The 19,071-nt window shown below is 39.7% G+C and overlaps 1 protein-coding gene across 1 annotated transcript in view; it reads right to left on the minus strand.

The window, feature by feature from the left end:
* Nucleotides 1-179: 179 nt before the first annotated feature.
* Nucleotides 180-19,071, minus strand: part of LOC101938333 (orofacial cleft 1 candidate gene 1 protein homolog) — a 33,528-nt gene continuing 14,636 nt past the window's right edge. Inside the window, exons 4-6 of the mRNA XM_065584953.1 lie at nucleotides 12,246-12,332; nucleotides 6,714-6,797; nucleotides 180-484 (exon numbers count right to left, since the gene is read on the minus strand). Coding sequence (XP_065441025.1) covers nucleotides 270-484; nucleotides 6,714-6,797; nucleotides 12,246-12,332 — 386 coding nt within the window. The 3' untranslated portion in view covers nucleotides 180-269. The remainder of the gene's footprint in view (nucleotides 485-6,713; nucleotides 6,798-12,245; nucleotides 12,333-19,071) is intronic.

Below are 19,071 nucleotides of genomic sequence, written 5' to 3' on the forward strand. Positions count from 1 at the left end.
AAATTGGGCTTATGATTCAAGCCCCACTGTAACCTTAATTATTCAATAGCTAGAGGCATAGGAAAGAATCAGTAAAGGAGGTTATTTTTATTCACACTAAGACAGAGGTAAGGATAAAGGTATTAATTTAGTAAAATTTAGTTACCTTAGTAAAATTCCAGTGAAATAAAGCAAGACAATTAAGTGGGTAATCTTTATCCTGTCAATATGTGTGTCACTGGCCAATGAAATAGATCGGTGGTGTACAAGGTTGAAAAGTCAATATCATGCTATGAAGCAAACAATGAAATTGTCTTACAGTTCTTAACTCTGACCTGTTCCAGTGCAAAGCTGCCAAGCAGAATTATGTCATCCTGAACATCTTTCTCAAACTGTTCAATATACGGAGAAATCCCTTCATCTTCAACCTCCTTGCGAAGGTCAAGTGTCTTAGTGAAGCTGACAGGCCTTACTGAATCTGAGAAATCTTCACAGATGACATGGGCTGCTTGAAACAAAAGTGGCAGATTATTTTTTACTTAATGGCATTTAGTTCATTGATTAGTACTTTGTGGGCCACCTAGCTTTATGACAACTATCAATGCCATGAAACGAACACAACAACATTAAAACATTCAGCAACATATAGATTCCAAATTTCAAAATCAGGAAAACTATTCTTAATAGCAGCATAGATTTATATGAATGCAAAGCTGTGTTGGTCACTTTGTTTTTTAAATTATTTATTAAGTCACAATCCAGAAAGAGGTTTTACACATTCAGGGTCATTTCATCCCTAGTGTACGTCTAGTGATGTTAAATGAATTGGAACCAGGATTGACTTTCACTGGCAGGATTATGGAACTATAAAAAAATTCCTATTTGAAGGAATTCTTAGGAGGGCTCATTCTAATAATTTCACCTCATCTTGGAGGATCAAATTTTACCCTCAGCCATGCACACTCAGCTCCTGTTTAATTAATTGGGCCTAATTCTGTTCTTAGTTACACCTGTGCAAGCTAGCTAACTTCAGTGGGGTTATATGGGTATAATTAAGGTGATGTCTACAGTGGCCTGCAGTTTGGACTACAGGGATGTGAACAGCAGTACACATCAACATGCTGCGCTGTAACTCCCCCATGTGGATACTGCGGACGCGAAATAACAGGTTACTAGTTCACATTAATGTAGGGCTATTTGAAGAGGGCCACTTTAACCTGACCTAGGAACCTTTTAGTTCTCACCCACAGCATCTACACGGGGGAGTTACAGTGCAGCACTTTGGTGCGCACTGTTATTCACACCCCCATAGACCAAACTGCAGGGCAGTGTAGATAAGCCCTAAAAGTAGTATTCAGCCCACAGTCTTTATACACTTAGTACTATATGCTGTCAAACAAACAAACAAATAACCCCAAACATCCTACTTATTCAGAAAGTGTATGTTAAAGAAAATATGTTTTTGGTGTTTTCAATATGATTCGATATGTTGCTCCCCAGAATATCCTCTCATTCATATCTGCTGGAGCACTAATACTAGTTTTGGACACAAATAATAAAGAGGACTCTTTTGCTCATTTTTCCACATTAGGATCACTAAGACATGACAGCTACCAGGTTGTCCACATCTCACTTTGTCTTGTTTGCTTCATTTATCTGCAGACAAATGCTTGTTTTTGTACTTCTGTGTTTCTCTTTCTCTGCAAGAAAACTTCATATCTAGTTATCTGTCTGTCTCTCAGTCCATCTTCAGACATAAAAGCACTTAAAAGATTGTTCTCACTTCCCTTTGAAGTCTTTCATTCTCTAATGAAGACCAGAAAAGGAAAGATAAAATAAGGCTATTAAAATTTGCAGTTTTGTTCACTACTCATTGTTGAATGACTTTAATTGTGGAGGCTCCCAAGTACTTAAATCACCTCTGTGCCACCAACACACAGGAAGCAGTGTGTTTTTTTAATTTAATTACAACAGGATACAAATTTAAAATCATGGGGGGGGGGGGAAGTGTACAGTAAATATAAACAACTAAAGCCATTACCTTAGGGTACATAGAATCTCTTCATGTAGCTTCTTACAAGCCTAATGAAAAGTGATTTGACCTACAACTATTAACTGCAAGAACAAAACGATATTTACATTTCAATATACTGCAGCATTAAGGGTTTGGCAAGAAGAGAGAAAATCCAGGAAATGCTGTAAAAGAAAACACTGCCCACAGCAGAGGATGCAACATTAGGTGTTCCCTTAAACTCTCTCTGTGTTATACTCAGAGTGCCTGATCTTCAGCTGATGTAAATTAGTGGGATTTCATTGGAGCTATGCCAGTTTATACAAACTGAGGATCTGGCCGAGTATGTTACATTCTTATATCAAATTCTGTGAGCATATTCAGGCAAATGCCTGTACATTAGCATGAAAATAAAAACATCCAGTCTGTGAATGCACCCCCTCTCTAAATCCATTCTGATTTTTTTCTATTTGTGGCTAGCTTTATTTCTTTATTTTGTTGGATCTATAATCTACTGTATTTATTTTTGGTGGAATATGTTGGGCTGATCTGAACTGTGTGTTCTGGAAGAGAGTGAAAGGAGAGAGAGAGAGCAATTTTAAAGAGTCCTCTCAAGGGAAGTACCTACTAAAAATATACTGCTAAATTACGGTTAAGATTAGGAAAGTATTTGATGAAAAGAACTTAACAGCACGAAGGTTAGCTCAGCTAGTCAGAAGAGAAGTTCTGCCTGATAGAGACAGGAAATGAACTGGGTTGCTCAGCCAGAGCTAGTCCCTTTTATGTTGGCATTACAAAACTCTTTGATTTCCTGTATTAGTCTACCCGTAGGTACCCATTTGTCTGAACTGACCCACAAGATGAGGGAGAAAATGTCATTATGCGGACTCCGGTCAAGACTCCAAAGTTATGGTTGAGTAAACTAAGGATTCCACCTCCTTGTTACATATGAAAAACACAATGTACCCTCCCCAGACTTACAGCACTTAGTCTTTGAATACAGAAAGAGTATTCAGAGAATTCATAAATAAATCCGCTGATTAGTTGAGGAGTTTAAATTAGTTAAAAACTGGGTCATTTAAGATTTTAGGAACTGTGCCAGTTTTTTTTTATCTTGAATGATCATAAAACTTTCTGTGTAGTTTACATTATTCTTGCATGGGTTATAGTTGAAAAATTATAATTAATTTATGTTATTAACAATTGCTTTCGTTAATTGTTATGATTATAATAGGCTATGACCAGGGTCAGGTCAACCTTTCAGGCAATTCTTAAGTGGGGCCACTGTGACATCAGAGGTAACTCAATCAATCACCATCCTTCCCATGCAGATAATGTGCATGCAACAATTCCATAGGTCATAATGACTCAATGGTATGAGAGAGACTTGACAGATGTGTCAAGTGTTCTTATTGGTAGAATACTTAGCACAGCTATTGCTGCTCTTTAAAAGTTCCATGGCTGCATAATAACATGAGACATCAGTGCTTGATAGCCAGCCCCTGGTACTGCTGTCTCAGTTTTACTGAGCACCAAGGCATCACTGCCAAGGAAACTGAGGCAGGAGGATAGGGGGAGCACGTAAATACAGAGACATTGGACTTCTCTTGTTCCCCTTTCACACAGCTCCAGTCTCAGTATCACAGCCCTTAATCTAAACCAATAAATCAATTAGAAGGCCAGATTCACCAGTACACCTCAGCTGTTGTGCATGGATCTATTAATGTAAAGTAGCTCTAAAGCAGGGTCTCAAACACGTGGCCCGGGGGCCGCATGTGGCCTGTGGGGTTATTTTCTGCTGCCCGCGAGCTCCTCGTGGCCTCCCCCCTCCCCCAACATTTACTTAGAGCAGCTCCGGTCCGACATGCACCAGGGACAGGGCAGGCTCCCTGCCTGCCTGCCCTGCCCCCGCACCGCTCCAGGAAGCGGATGGAACCTGGGGAAGGAGGGGCGCAGGGGTGTGTGTGGCTGTTGCTTCAGGCTCCGCCCCCAGCAGCTCCCATTGGCCACGAATGGGGAACCTCCTGCAGCCAAACCCCCTGCCCTGAGCCCCCTGCTACACCCCTCACCCCTCCTGCACCCCACACCCCAACTCCCTGCCCCTGAGCCCCTGCCACACCCCTGGGGACAGGGAGGGGGCAGAGTTGGGGTGGGGATTTCAGGGAAGGGGTTGGAATGGGGGCAGGGAAGGGGTGGGAAGAGGCAGGGCAGAGGTGGGGCCTCATGGAAGGGGTGGAGTAGGGGTGGGGCCGAGGACAGTGGGGGGGAAGTGTCAATAAATGCGGCCCTCGGGCCAATGTACTAGTCCTCATGTGGCCCTCGTAGTCATTTGAGTTTGAGACCCCTGCTCTAAAGCCAGCTTAACTTGCCAGTGCACTCAAGCTTCTTTGTGCTAGACTGGTGTACCAGTGAACCTGCCCTTACAATTTAATTTTTCAGGTTGATAATATATAGCTTCAAATCATTAAAAATATTGCATAGTAGCATTTTCTTTGGGTTTCTTGTTTAGTATTCATGAATGATATTGTAAACATTTTTTAAAAGGGAAATTCTAAGTCCAAAAAGTACATTAAAATAGATTTTCAGTTAATAATACATATTAGTAACTTCAGGGCAAACACTGTACAATTACCTCAAAAACAACTATTACAAACCAAGGGGATTGAGTTTTACCATTACTCTTAAAAGAAATCCAAACACATTAATGAATGGAAATGCACAGTTAAGGCATCCAAGCAACCTTAACTCTTTCCTGTTATACTCTGAGGGGGATAAACATGCCTTTAAAATCAATTTAATCTAATCTAGGATTTTAGACACTAAAATACCTTCATCGTAATTGTACGCTTATTGCAGTATCATCACTTTACAGATGTTTGGATCAGAATCCAAAATTTTCAACTAGGCTCCATTTTTAATGAAGGGACTGCATATTTTACAACATTCTTTAAAACTCTGCCGTTACAGTTGTTTGTAATATCTAGTGATCTAATAAATTGTGAAAATATACTACATGGGTAACTCCCAGGTTACTCAATGACAAAATATCTTGAAATATAAAACTATGGAATAAGCCACGTTCTTCCCTCTCCTTGTAGGATAATCTATGAGTGCTTTTTCCTTCCTCATGATGGTGAAGCTCAATAATATCACACTGTAAAGATAAATGGTACTGTATCTCAGTGAGGGAGCAGAAGGTGGTCCAGTGGCCAGGGCACTAGCCTGGTTGAGGGAGACCTGGCTTCAATTCCCTCCTTTGCCACTGACTTCCTGTGTGTCTTTGGCAAGTCACTTAATGCCTCAGTTCCCCATATCCCCTGTAAAATGAGGATAGCAGAACTGCACTATTTCACAGGAGTGTTGTGAGAATAAATGAATTAAAGATTGTGAGGTGCTCAGATACCACAGTAATGGAGGCCCTATAAGTATTACAGAAGGATCCCAAAAGCCAATATTTCCAATAGAAATAATGTTGAATGGAATGCTTTACCACAGCAAAACATGTTTTTGTTTTACCGTATGTTATTACATGATAAAAGCAACAATCAACTTGCAGCAATACTTTGATCTTATTCAGTAATGTGGAACACCACATTAGCATGTAGCAATACTGGGCTTGCTAACAATCTGTTAACGGTTTTTGCTTATACTATCTGCACTTATTTAGCTATGGTAGTTGCACTTTCTTTTCCTTGCATTTAAAATGGAGCCAAATAGGTTTCAAAGATATTAATCATATGGCCAGTGCCAGTTCAAGGGATTTTGCTACCCTAGGCGAACTGAAAAATGTCTGCCTCTTCTAGAACAAAGTTACTCAAAAACTAAATAGTCATAAAACATGTTGCTGCTCCTAAAGCTTGGCTGCCCTAGGCAACTGCCTGTTCTGTCTCTCTTCTAGACCAGACCCTGGATGTAACTGCAAAAGAACACAGGAGCCCTGTAAAGACAGTAAGAATAGAAAACACACACATACACACACACACATATATGCATAAGCTTCATATGAAGAGAAAAATGACAAGGCCAACCCTGAATTTGTGGGACACCTACACTAAATGAAATAGAAAAAAGCAGCAGGTATGCACAGCATGTAAGGGTTGGGAAGGTAATGATTCAGTGCAGTCATTGGCTGTTAAATAAATATTGTCAAACGAAGTAAAGCAAAAATAAGCCTGAGAGTTTGGAGTCAAGGAGCCTCCTCTCTCTTGCTCTGCTGTTCTTACTGGAGATGAGGAAACGTACTATATTTTGGATGCATTTCCTGGGTTCGCTATTTCTAATAAAACTAAAGCCAACATTTTCCAACTTGGGTGCTAGCATTACAAAACTACATCTCTATTTTGACACCCAAATCCCTCTACCACATATACTTGCATTGGATGTTCAGCACTTTTGGCAATCAGGTCACATATTTATGTGCCTAAATATGGATTTAAGTGACTAACTTTGGGCATCCAAGTTGGAATATTTTCTATGGTTCACCTCTGTCCAGAGAGGCAGCCTAAAGACTATGCACTATTTAAATCCTATTTAAATACATATAATCATGAATGAAAAAATGTTTTGGGTGAGATCTTGCCTCCTCCCATTACATTCAATGGGAATTTTACCTTCAACTTCAATGCATGCAAGATCAGCTACTTCCTTATATTACAGCAAGACAAGTTTTATGACATATATATGCACAGCTCAGATTTTTGAATAAAAAGGTTTAGTTATTTACCTTGATATTCCACCATTTTATTCTCTTCATCTAGAAGTTTCATCAGTTCACCATAGAGAATTTTCTCATCTAAATTCACAGGCACTTAAAAAGAAAAAGTGCAAATCAGGTTTTCCACCAACTGTTTTTTGTACTGAGATGTAAGGAATTTAAACAAGCTCTTTTTACCTTCTAAAATTAATTGTAGATAAGTGATTGCTATGAAATTTATCACAACTGGGTACTAAGTTATGAAAAATAGTCCTATCCCAAAACTAAATTATGGAACAATTTGTAAAGAATATCCTTATTTTATATCCTAATTTATATTAATCCCCCCCCCCCCACACACACACACACTTTGTTTTTTCCTTATTTGAGGTAACAATCTATTTGTAATGTTTCATGTATTTTTATATTCAAATATTAGCTTCATTTTGTTTGACTTTCGAATAAAAGTAAAAATAACCTCAATGTTTTCAATATTCTTTTGTTCTTGGATCTATAGTAGATAATTTAACATAGTTGTACATTTTAATAGCATGCTGTAAGGATAGCATGAATCTGAAAATCTCCTGAGTATTTACGGCTCCCCATGAAACTGGATCCTGTCACCAACCTATCATTTAAGTAGAAAATTGGCCATAGAAGTTTCTTCTCCCAGAATATTAGCCAAAATGTTTTTCCCCCAATATTTGTCCAGTTCAATGGTAATTTCAGGGTTAACTGAAGTGTAACCAATATCATAATTAAAGAATTATGGCCTCAATTTTCAAAACTGACTAATTGTTTAGGGTACCCAGTTTGAGATTCATTAAATGGGCCTGATTTTCAGAGTGTGAGTTTTCTTTAAAATGTAAACCTGGGCACCCAAAAACAGAGGCATCCCAAAATCATTAGTCACTTTTGAAAATGTAGGCTGATACCTTTTTAATTTCTTCCATTACCCGACACTGGCACCTTCTCCTGAAAAAGAATGGCATATCCGTTGTTTTTGTTTGGTTTTGAGGGAATTATCAACTCTAATACATCTCAAGCACAAACTTCGTTTGTAACATAGCAAAAAGATATTTGTTAATAGCTTATCTTTACAGGATAACATTTAAGAATATTATGCCACAGCTACCTGAAACTTACATTTAACTTTGAATAATATTGCTAGTGACAGAAGATTCACATGTGGTCAGTTAATATGTGTTGGTTTGAGACTGCCTGTGTCACAGAATGAGTGATACTCTAAAGTGTGTTTTGAACCTGATACAACAATGCATGCCTTTATCTCTCCACAATGACCAATTGCTGGGTGAAGACAGGCATTGAGTAAGTAAGTCTTCCTCTGTCAGTATACAACCAATCCAAAATGAAGACTCCAAACACCAGTTCGGATTCTCCTCTCACTTATGTCAGCTCTGCTTAGATGTAACTCCATTGACTTCAGTGGAATTACTCTTTACACCTGTGCAAGTGAGAACAAAATTAGGCCCAGAGTCTCTCTGGTACCACAGGCAACAACAGGTTGCTGAAATGCACAATCTCAAGCTAAACTACTGTGGACCTCAGAGCAGCATTGAGGGTTCAAAGATGGAGTCCACATACATAATAGTGTATGTATATCGTTCTATACCCTATCCGTTTTCTTTCGTGTTACTACTTCTAAAGAGCCAAGGGGATTTAGTAGAGAATTATATCCCTGCTACAGAATTCTATAGAAGGCTAAAAAACAAATTCGTAGAAAATATATTACCCTATTAAACATTATAGCTAAGAGAAATTTCTATAGAGCCCTATTACATTTCTACAGAACCATATTGATTTTCTCCCTATCAAATGCTATAGTACTTCTATATAAGGGAAATCAAACAAACTTCTGCTGAAATTGCCAGGTTTTGCTTCAGAGATGCTGTGGCAGCCAACACAAAAGATTCTATGGCATATTTAGGCTCACAAGAAGCTAAAATGCATATAAGTGAGTAGGGAGAGCAAAAGTCCTTTCTTCAGAGGATGACTAGAGCAACAAAAGATATGTCAAGAGACAAGTAGTGAACTGGTCAAGCAATAGCAGATTGCTGATAAAGGAAAGGAGGGCCACAGACATATTTACTTCTGTAATGTACAGCCACAACATACATATGAGTATGAATCATTTGTCTAAAAGAAATACTCTCATCCATTCTTTGGCCTAGCATTGCTCTAGGCAATGATATCAGGTAAAAGAATAAAGTAAACTCCATATAGCATTATAACTGTTCTGCAAATCTCAGTAGAACCAACCTGAGGCTGGCTACCATTGCTAACATGCCTCTAATAAATTGGGCTTTCACATGGCCTTTGAGTGACAGTCCTGCCAGGGGAAAACAAAGAGAAATTCAAAAGGACAGCCATTTAGACATGTTCTCTTAGATACAGACTGACCTAATATGTTAATGTCAACAGAAAGAAAAACAATTGGATGGACTTTCTAAGGGCTTTCATCTGCTCCAGACAAACACCCAAGGGAACATTTAGGATTCAACTTATATAGCTTGTCCTCCCTAACATGGGCATGAGGCCAGGGACATATATTGTCCTGACAATAATTTGATTAAGGTGGAGCTTTGACACCACTGTTAGATTTTTGTGCATTTTTATATCTATCTGTATATACACACGCATCCACAAATACATACAATTCACTTTCCTCTCTCTGAATATAAAGCAGATCATGGCTTTTGAAGCTCATTTATTAAATGAGTCAGAGCCACTGTCACCAAGAATAAATCCTTCCTCATAAGAAACTTCAGCTTACACAAATCATGCAGGTTACATTCCTAAGGATCACTTTGATATCCCATGACACTATGGACTTTTGGTTAGATGCAATGTCCTTGATAAACCTGATGGTACAGGATTAGGTGACAATCATCTTACTTCTCCCTGATTCATAAAAAAAAAATCAAATTACAGCCCCAATGAACCCAACACATGGCAGAACTTCTGATTTCTCTCAGTTGTGTATTCGTCAAAAGCTTCTGCCTTCAAGACTCAACTCTTCATACTTTCCATGAAAAAGTAAGAGTCTCTCATTAACTTCAACAGTGGCCCGTTTTAAGATCCTCTATATTTTATGTGGCCACAGATTTTTGGGTCTCTGCAGCTCATGGTCTCTAAACATTTGACTAGGATCCTGCATCCGTAGGAGGGCTGTTTCTCACATAACTACAAGGTTCAAAAGTAAAGAGCTGGATAGGGAACATATGGGAACAACTCAGTCTTGCAGGTCACCAAATTGCTGCTACCAAATAGCAAAAGTAGGGCCAAAGAGTGCAGTGTGTAGCTAAGCACCCCAGTACCACCCCAATGACCATATTTAAGCCCATGCCTTCTTAGATATGTCTATTTTCCACCCACATTCCAGGCCTTTTTTATCATGAGCTCTTGACAGCGCTACTTCCATCATATTAACTCTTTATTATATTGATCAGCTTGTCTTCAAGCAATAGTCCACAGGGTATCTCCGTGGACACCACTGAATGCTTTTTTAAAGTGGATAAAGTTGATTAAGATGGGTTTTGTCCAAACAGTAGTTTTTTCAATGATCTGTCAAAGAGTGAATATCTGTTCACAACATAATCCACTTGGACAGAATCCAGCATGTTCTTCCTGTAATATTCTATCCACTGCTTTCATCTTTCTATTCAACATAACTGTTGAATATTTTGCCTGGGATTGACAGCACATAGGAGTTTATATGATTGTAGTAAGATTGGACACAGGCTAGGGTGAGTGGTTCGATATTGTGACTGGAGTTAGACAAGGGTGTGTGTTATGCACCAATCCTCCTTGCATTAGCAATAAACTGGGCACGGACAAGGGCAATAAAAGGCATAATGCGTAAAAAGGGGCAGCAGAGACGAATTACACAACCTTGATTTTGCCTTTGAAACTGCTTTACTAAATATGATGTAGAATGGGATGACTGGCCTTACAACTGAGGTAGACCAGGAAGCAGCAAAAATTGGACTGAAAGTAAATGCAGAGAAAACCCAGATTATGAAGATAGGAAACTGGACAATAGATGCAAAGGTGTACATGGATGGAAAATAAATCAAACAGGTAGAAGAGTTCTTGCATGCGGGGAGTATGATGACATTTGAAGGTGACCATGATAAAAATATCAATATGAAATTAGGAAAAGCAAAACACCAGATTTGGAAGCTCTGATCAAACAAAGATCTCAACACCAAACTAAAAGTCAGATTATACCAAGTGACTGTACTGAAAACACTACTGTTCAGAGCAGAGTTTTGGCCAATGACAGTTACTAACAAAAAGAGATTGGAGGCTGCCCATCACAGAAGGCGGTGAAAGATATTCAACATTTAATGGAAAGACAAAATAACAAACGTGAGAGTAAGGAGGCTGACAAAGCTGGACATGTTAGAAAATATCATCAAGGAAAGAAGGCTCAGGTGGTTGGGACATGCATGCCAGATGGGAAACATGCTACACAAGCATTGAATTGGGAAAGGAAAGAGAATGCAAGGAAGGCCAAGGAAGAACTGGCAGAAGACAGCGTTTAAAAGAGAATTGGATAAATTCATGGTGGTTAAGTCCATTAGTGGCTATTAGCCAGGATGGGTAAGGAATGGTGTCCCTAGCCTCTGTTTGTCAGAGGATGGAGATGGATGGCAGGAGAGAGATCACTTGATCATTGCTTGTTAGGTCCACTCCCTCTGGGGCACCTGGCATTGGCTACTGTTGATAGACAGGATACTGGGCTAGATGGACCTTTGGTTTGACCCGGTACGGTCGTTCTTAAGTTCTTATGACAGTGACAGAAGATACTGAATATGCTGCCATAACCTGAGAAGAAATATCACCACTGACTACTCTTTCTTGCACCTCCACATAGCTTCCAGTCACTTTGTGCTGATGCTGGAGTGCAACAACCCTGCATCCCCTGCTGTACAAAAGAACTTGCATTATCCAAAATGAAGTGGGCTAGTGCACACTCCGCAGAGCACAATTTTCCTTCTTATTGTTTCACATCCTTAAAAAGCAGAAAAGAAAAAAACCTCAATGTGTTGGGAAAATATTTATATTTGCTGGTTCCCACCCCCCCAAAAAAATTAAAAAAAAACTGGGTGTGCTGCATTCTGATGGGCAAAACACATTGAATTCAATGACATTTTCACTTGAGTGAGGACTTCAGGATCACTTCTCCAAAAAAAGATACTGCTTGGTGCTCTGTTCTGGATTGGGTATTTTAATTAGACAGAACATTTAGGTCAACAATTTTCTTGGAATATGTTTCTGTATCTCAGTTATATGTTCTATAGCTACAATAAAACACAGAATAAAGCACACAGTCCTGTTTTTACCTGTCCACTAATTCACTGTCCTTGATCAAAGACTACCTATGCTGCCCATCATGTTCATGGTGGTGAAGATATATAATTTAAATAGTAACCCTCAACATTTAAATGGAACTGCATATGTGATCTTTGTCACCTCATTTTCATGAATGGAAAAGAATATTTTGACACAAAAATTACATACTTAATTCTGCCTCACCTTCTCCACTGACCTCCATCCCACTCTGCCTTGGGTTTATTTCCTCATCCATCACTGGGTCAAAGTAATTTCTGCTGTATTCATTTCCTGTGGAAAGCACATGAAGTAAGGGTCAGTGATTATTAGAAGCACATGAACCAAAATGTTAATTTTGAAATCGACACCAGCATGCGAAGGGGCATTTTTGCTACTTTATAAGCTTAATTTTTTTTATCAAGTCTTCTAAGCCTACTAGTACTGCAATTATCTTGTGAAAGGTCAGAGAAGGTAATTTTGGAAACAAGCGTACTTCATGTTACTTTTGCTCGGAAAGTAATGAGAAAATTCTCAAATTTAGATCATACAATGATAAAAAAAAAAAAAACCCACCCTAAGCCAAATTATTCCGGAGACACACATTACAAGTGAAAGTTACCAAGGCTGTAAAGGAACTTGTGCTTCACAGCTGACCCCTCCGATTTCAACAGTTTTAAATTTCACCACTGAGGTTTCAACGTCTGGTGCATCTTTAATGCTGTAGTCTACCAGAGAAGTGTTTAATTACAGCGGAGATACTGGAATGCTGCCTCATTAATCTGAACAGCAATTGTATTAAGTTGGGCTAGGTAGCAAAACAAAGATTTGATGGGATAAAAACACTCGTTTAGCACTTTCCATCTCAATAGCTGTTTTTATCTGTACTTTAGGAACTAATCAACTTTACAAAAGAGAAAGACATATATTAAACTTATCAGAGAAATATACAGTGTATAGTTGCCACCAGCTGGCAGAACTTCCTATATCATCAGCTAGAAGAATTCTCTATGAACACGGGTGAGTTATACTTCCTCAAAGAGTGTCCTTCATATGCCTTACTCTGCAAGTAGTGTCATTGAAATCAATGGCACTACATGCATACAGTAAATTACTACTCAGCATGAGAAAATATGGTAGAATCTAGTCCCCAGATTGCTTCAGAATTGTAGAAAGAGGCATAGCACTTTACAGTTTACCTCTATATTCTTGAAAATAAACATATAAGAGGGTAAACAGTTGAAGTCAAACACAGGAAAGGGTTAATGCATCCTAGACACACTATAGCAGTCTACAGTATATTTATTTTAGGATCAAAAATAATCCAAGCAGCAGCACTTTTTCCAAGACTAAATGAAACTCTGATATGAAACTAGGTTTAATTTATATTTCTGGACTGGCACATTTTGACTGTCAGTCTCTGTTTTTTCAATGTAGTAAGTACAAGAACTGAAAATTTGCTTTACCTTGAGGTCTCAATAAAGAAAAAATAAATGAGTTTCATTTTTGTTACTTTATCTGTCAACAACTACTAGGCTGGTATGAATCTTGGCAGTATGTAATCAAAGTCTTATGTACTGCAATAACAGAGCTATTCTACCTTATTCACTGTAATTGTTTTCCTCTAGCACAAAGCACTATGATGCTATAGGAACACTCTTTCATATGTTGGTAAAATAATTCTCCTGTGTGTTAAAAAAAAGAAAATGATGATGCATCTCTTTATTCAATTGCTTCATAGCTATAAATGTAAACTACTGGAAAGTATATGTTGCAAACTATACAAAGTGGTACTCGGTTAGCGTATAGGCCTTTTACTGGCCCTCTGCACAAGGGTGAATTTAGACTACATGCTGTATAGTAGGCTCCTGTGTCTAGATTTTTGCAGATCTGTATTGGACTGAGTAATCTGGGTTTAGGAAGACATGTCACACCATTTGAGGAATGCAGTATCAGAATTTTTTTGTTCCTTCCCCCCCCCTTGTTCTTTCTCCTCTTATTATAAAACCCTTTTTGAGAAATGGCATAAACCATTTTGTTCACCAGAAGGGTGGATTCGATGCCTACTCCTGTGTCTGATTACAGACTTTTGGGGAGAAATGAGTACTGCACTGGTTGCATAGCTAATGTTTAATTATTCTCTTTGAGCAGCACACCTTTGTGTAACTCTCAGGAGGCACAATCACTTCTGTCAAGAACTCAGTAGAAAGAGACAAACCCACTATGCACTGGAATAATCAGACAACTGGGCCTGGGCTCTTACCCCTGGTAGAAGCTCTGAGGTTTAGAAATGTATCATATATTTTCTACCTTCATTAGGATATAGAAGTCATTTAGAGGTCAAAAACTTTGGGCTTGATTCACACACCAGAGCCTAGGAGGCAGCTGCCTCAGGGAACAAAAGTGGCATTGTCACCATAGCATTCCCGTGGGCAGTTCTGCAGAGCACCCAACTCTAAACTTTGCCGGGGTGCCATTGTTGCATACTCACTTCAGGTGAACATTCCTCTGCTGGCAGATTACCAGTGAATCTGGTTCATTGACGTCATAAGTGGGGCCTATTTATTTTTACTTTTAAAAATACTAAATTATCAATTTTAGGCAACGTAACGTACTGCCAAAGGCATTTTGCTAATAACATGAATTCATGAATGGATTAGCAATCATTCCACATTTGCTTTTGGAAATACATGAAAGTATATAACACGTAAATTAACAGGTCCACTGAGGGATTCACATTGCAGTGCTTCACAACCTAAACAGAGTAAAGTAAATGTTAAGACGATGTTTGCTTGCAGGTATTTCAAACAGCAGTGCAACACCTGATGGTTTCAGCTGGCAAGTTATTGCAAAATATTTTCTTTAGTTTAGAGCTGGGTGACTCTGCAACTGCTGAGTTTTGCTTAGATTTTGGAGTTTGATCAAACTCAAAATCTCAGCTTGAATGTCAGTCTATACCTCAGAGTTTTGCCTTGCTTCATGATACAAACTTGATGAACTGTAAACGACTCATGATTTAGAATCATAGAAGCAAAACCATGAATTGTCCTAGGTTCACATGAAAGTGGATGATGGCTCACTCAATAAACCAGATCCTCAGCTGCTGTAAATTGGCACAGCTCAGCTAAAATCAGTAGAGGTATGTCTACACTTGCAGAGTTTTTGTGCTGTAAATTTCACCGGTAATAGGGAACCGGTGAAAGAAAAGTGCTTCCATCACTGATGAGAGCAGCACTGTAGGGCAGCTATCTCACAGTCCAGCTCTCAATAAGTCCTGTGGGAAGGTGGGGTGAGCGGAAGGCATTCTGGGTCCCTGCTCAGTGTCCCAGAAGCCCAATTACTTCCTTGTTTCTTTCGTGGCATTTTTTTAAAAAAACCCTGCTGTCTGGCTACTTTCCCTGCCATATCTACAAGCAAAAGGAAAGGGAGTTTCAAGCTTCCCGGGGCTTACAGGGGGAGGGGCGGACATCCGTTTACTTGGCGTCAGAGCAGCGGAGATGCTGGCCAGTGTGGTCACTTTTGGAACTGTGGGATATCCTTTGGAGGCCAAAACGTGTTTACGCTGGTATAACATGTCTTCACTTTCACAACAGCGCAAAAAGAACAACGGTAAGAGCTATATGCCTCTAGTGAAGGTGGTTTTCTTTTTGCAGTGAAACTTCTGAGTTTCACCACAAAAAGTCATTAACAAGTGTAGACGCTCTCGTGGTTTTAGCGCAAAAAAAGGGGCTTTAAATGGTAAGTGTAGACATAGCCTCAAGTTATCTATTTACACCATCTGAGATGTTCATGAGCTTCAGCAACTTGGTGAGAACATTGAATCTGCATTGCAAAATGAACCAGAGGAATTTCACATGGTTTCCAATTTCTTTCAAAATTTCATACCACTATTTATTTACAAGCATTTATATATAGCTGCATAAAAATTGCAACAGTTATAGTCAACCATTAGATGCATTGGCTGAGATTTTCAAAGCAGTCTAAGAGATTTAGACACATGTTTTCCTTAATGGAAGATGTGCATCTGAATCGCCCAGACTTCTTTGAAAATCTCAATCATCATTCTTATTCCACCAACTGTGTATATTAACTGCTATAGGCTGATTAGTTCAGTTAAAGATTTAAGTGTAAACTGATGAGTGTGGATCCCCCTCAAATCTTATTGTGAGCAAGAAGATACAAGGTAGGTAACAAACCATTCCAAGGTGCAGGCCAGGGTCCACATATTTAATATCAGTCCCACAGGTCCCCTCAAAAATCTGGTCTCTGGAAAGCAGGGTCTTGTCATGACAGTGACCTAATCAGGAATTTATGCTGTTTAATTAATGAAAGAGCAGTGGCTAACTGTTAATCCATTACTTAAGCATGAATGAGGTCCCTGATCTAACTAGTGTAACTGAAAGCTGGCTGGATTAAACTGTAAAATGCTTATTAGCCCATATGTCTGGAGTAATTTATCATGAGTCTTGAGATGGCCAGGGAGGTGATGTGGCTGACCTCAGATGTACTACTCGCAGGTCTTCCACTCCAAAAAGAGATCTGATGGTGTGTGTGTATTGAGTATGAGCATCCCAGCAGAGTTACAACAGGACTGGGACCAAATTATAGGTTGCTCCTTTGGGCCTCATATTCTGCAGCTGAACTGATTGTGCATCTAACTCAATGAAGGACAGTGACATCATCAACATTGACCTCACTCAGGAAAAGTCAATGTCCATGTGGATGACAACTGTGCGGAATTGTTTGAAGTTCTGATGCCTCACATTATAACCATGGGACTATCCCAGATGGTTTTTGGCTAACAATATTTAGTTGGACACAATCTGGCTTGTGTTTTCAGAGTAGTACAGGATATTGGATGTGGAGGGATGGAGGGAATATCTTTGTCATGAACTGACCTTCATTTTGAGCCAGGCACACCTCTTTATTCTGACAAGAAGACTTATCTCATTAGCTAACAGTTTTCCTTCACTTTCACACAGCTCTGAACAACAATACTGTGCAACCAATTAATGCGCAGGACATTTCTGTAATATTTTATCCTTCACAGTGCCTCTTAAATTTTCTTCTCTCATAGTTCACCCTCACAGATCCCCTTAACATACAAGCAGCCTACAAAAGATGGTCTCAGTCTGTCCTGTTGTGATACAAGGTGTGTTTGAAACCTGGTGACATGACAGCATGTGAAAGAAAGGAGGAGGTTTTTTTTCAACCATCACATCGATGAAATATTGAGTTGAGGAACTCTTCCAGGTTGTGGACAGTTTGGTGAATCATGACTCCCTCCAATAAGTAAAGGTTGTTACAAGAAGGAAGGGGGAAATTGTTCTTCTTAACCTCTGAGGATAGGACAAGAAGCAATGGGCTTAAATTGCAGCAAAGGAGGTTTAGGTTGGCTATTAGAAAAACTTCCTGTCAGGGCAGTTAAGCACTGGAATAAATTGCCTAGGGAGGTTGTGGAACCTCCATGATTGGAGATTTTTAAGAGCAGGTTTGACAAACACCTGTCAGGAATGGTCTGGATAATACTTAGTCCTGCCATGAGTGCATTGGACTAGATGACCACTCGAGCTCCCTTCCAGTCCTATGATTCTATGATTCTAAGTAGCAGAATTGAGCTTTATCTTTGTGAAGAGTTCTCATTCTACTTTGCAGACACAATCCCTTGGATGTGGCCCAAGCATTCACGTTTCCATGTCTGCCAAGCCATTTCTGGATGGGGCCAACCTAGGATCTTCTTAGTTTGAGTTTCAGCCAGTGTCTCTCACTGAGATTTTGCAGGTGCTTTGGAGTTCCAAGTTATGATAAATGAACAGGACTCATGTCCCTTTTACCTATAAATATAGTGTAGAGATACTGGGTCCATTATTAGATGGGATTGTCAATGCCCCCTTCAGGGAGGCATGTGCTACCTTTCCTTAAAGAATTAATTGTTACGCCCTTCTCAAGAAACAATCTTTTAAGATTGGTAATCTCACTAATCACTCAGGGCTAAATCCACCAGTTGCTGAACTGCCATTTTAGGTGCCTAAATCCAAAATTTAGTTCCTCAAAACCCTTGCTCAGCTGCTGCCTAACCTGACAGATGCCTAAATTAACAGTAGAAACATAGGCACATAGGGAAAGTCCCTTAGAGGCTACAAATCTGTTGGTGGGCATGCAAAAAGCCAGCTGCTTGGCGGCTAACTCATGCCTAAGCCACAGCAGGATTCACAAACTAGGTGTTCCCCAGCCTATCTTGCCTACTGGATTGGGCCTCGCACAAAACACAACCAGAGGAGCAGGTAGTGCTATAGCCCTTTACCCAGCATCCCAGTGGTCAGCGCACTCACCTGGGATGTAGGAGATGTGGGTTCAAATCTTTCTTCTCCCTGAGGTACCTTACTCACTGAGCTATAAGCTATTCTGTAGTGGATCTCTCTTCATCGGGGCTGTTCCACTTTATATAAATAATTAAATACTGATTGGCTCTGGGACTAGACCCTGGGTCACGCCCTTCCCCCAATTGAGTGCCCCAATCACCAGGTTAGAGAGTTATTCTCACTCACCCTTTGGCCTGGTGAATATTTATTTATACCAAGTGAAAAGCTTTGCTTCTTTAGGAGAAAGGACTGACCTGGCTTAGGCACCTAACTCTAGGAGAGGGTTCACGGGTGTGAATCCTGAGTGGAGGGAGGCAATTCCCCCGGACCCACAGATAGGTGCCTAACTCCAAGAGACAAGTGCAGATCTGGCCACACACCTTCTGCGGGATTTCCTACTGTCTTGTTTAGACAACTCCCCACTCAGCTTGCTGGCATCTGTGAATCTCATTCTTAGGTGCCTAACTGTTGCCATGCATTGTATAATGAATCTGAGCACCTTTCTCAGGACTGTGAATTTCATTAGACAGCAGCATACCTAAAGTCGGGCATTGTAATGCTGAGCCTAAATTCCCTTTGTGTATCTAGCCCTCATCTCTAATCTTCCATTTGTGGGGAAAGTTATAAAAAAAGAAAGTGTCATAGCAATTCTGGTGTATGTGAATGGCGAA

The sequence above is a fragment of the Chrysemys picta genome, chromosome 2 (genome assembly GCF_011386835.1).
Source record: "Chrysemys picta bellii isolate R12L10 chromosome 2, ASM1138683v2, whole genome shotgun sequence".
Lineage (NCBI taxonomy): Eukaryota > Metazoa > Chordata > Testudines > Emydidae > Chrysemys > Chrysemys picta.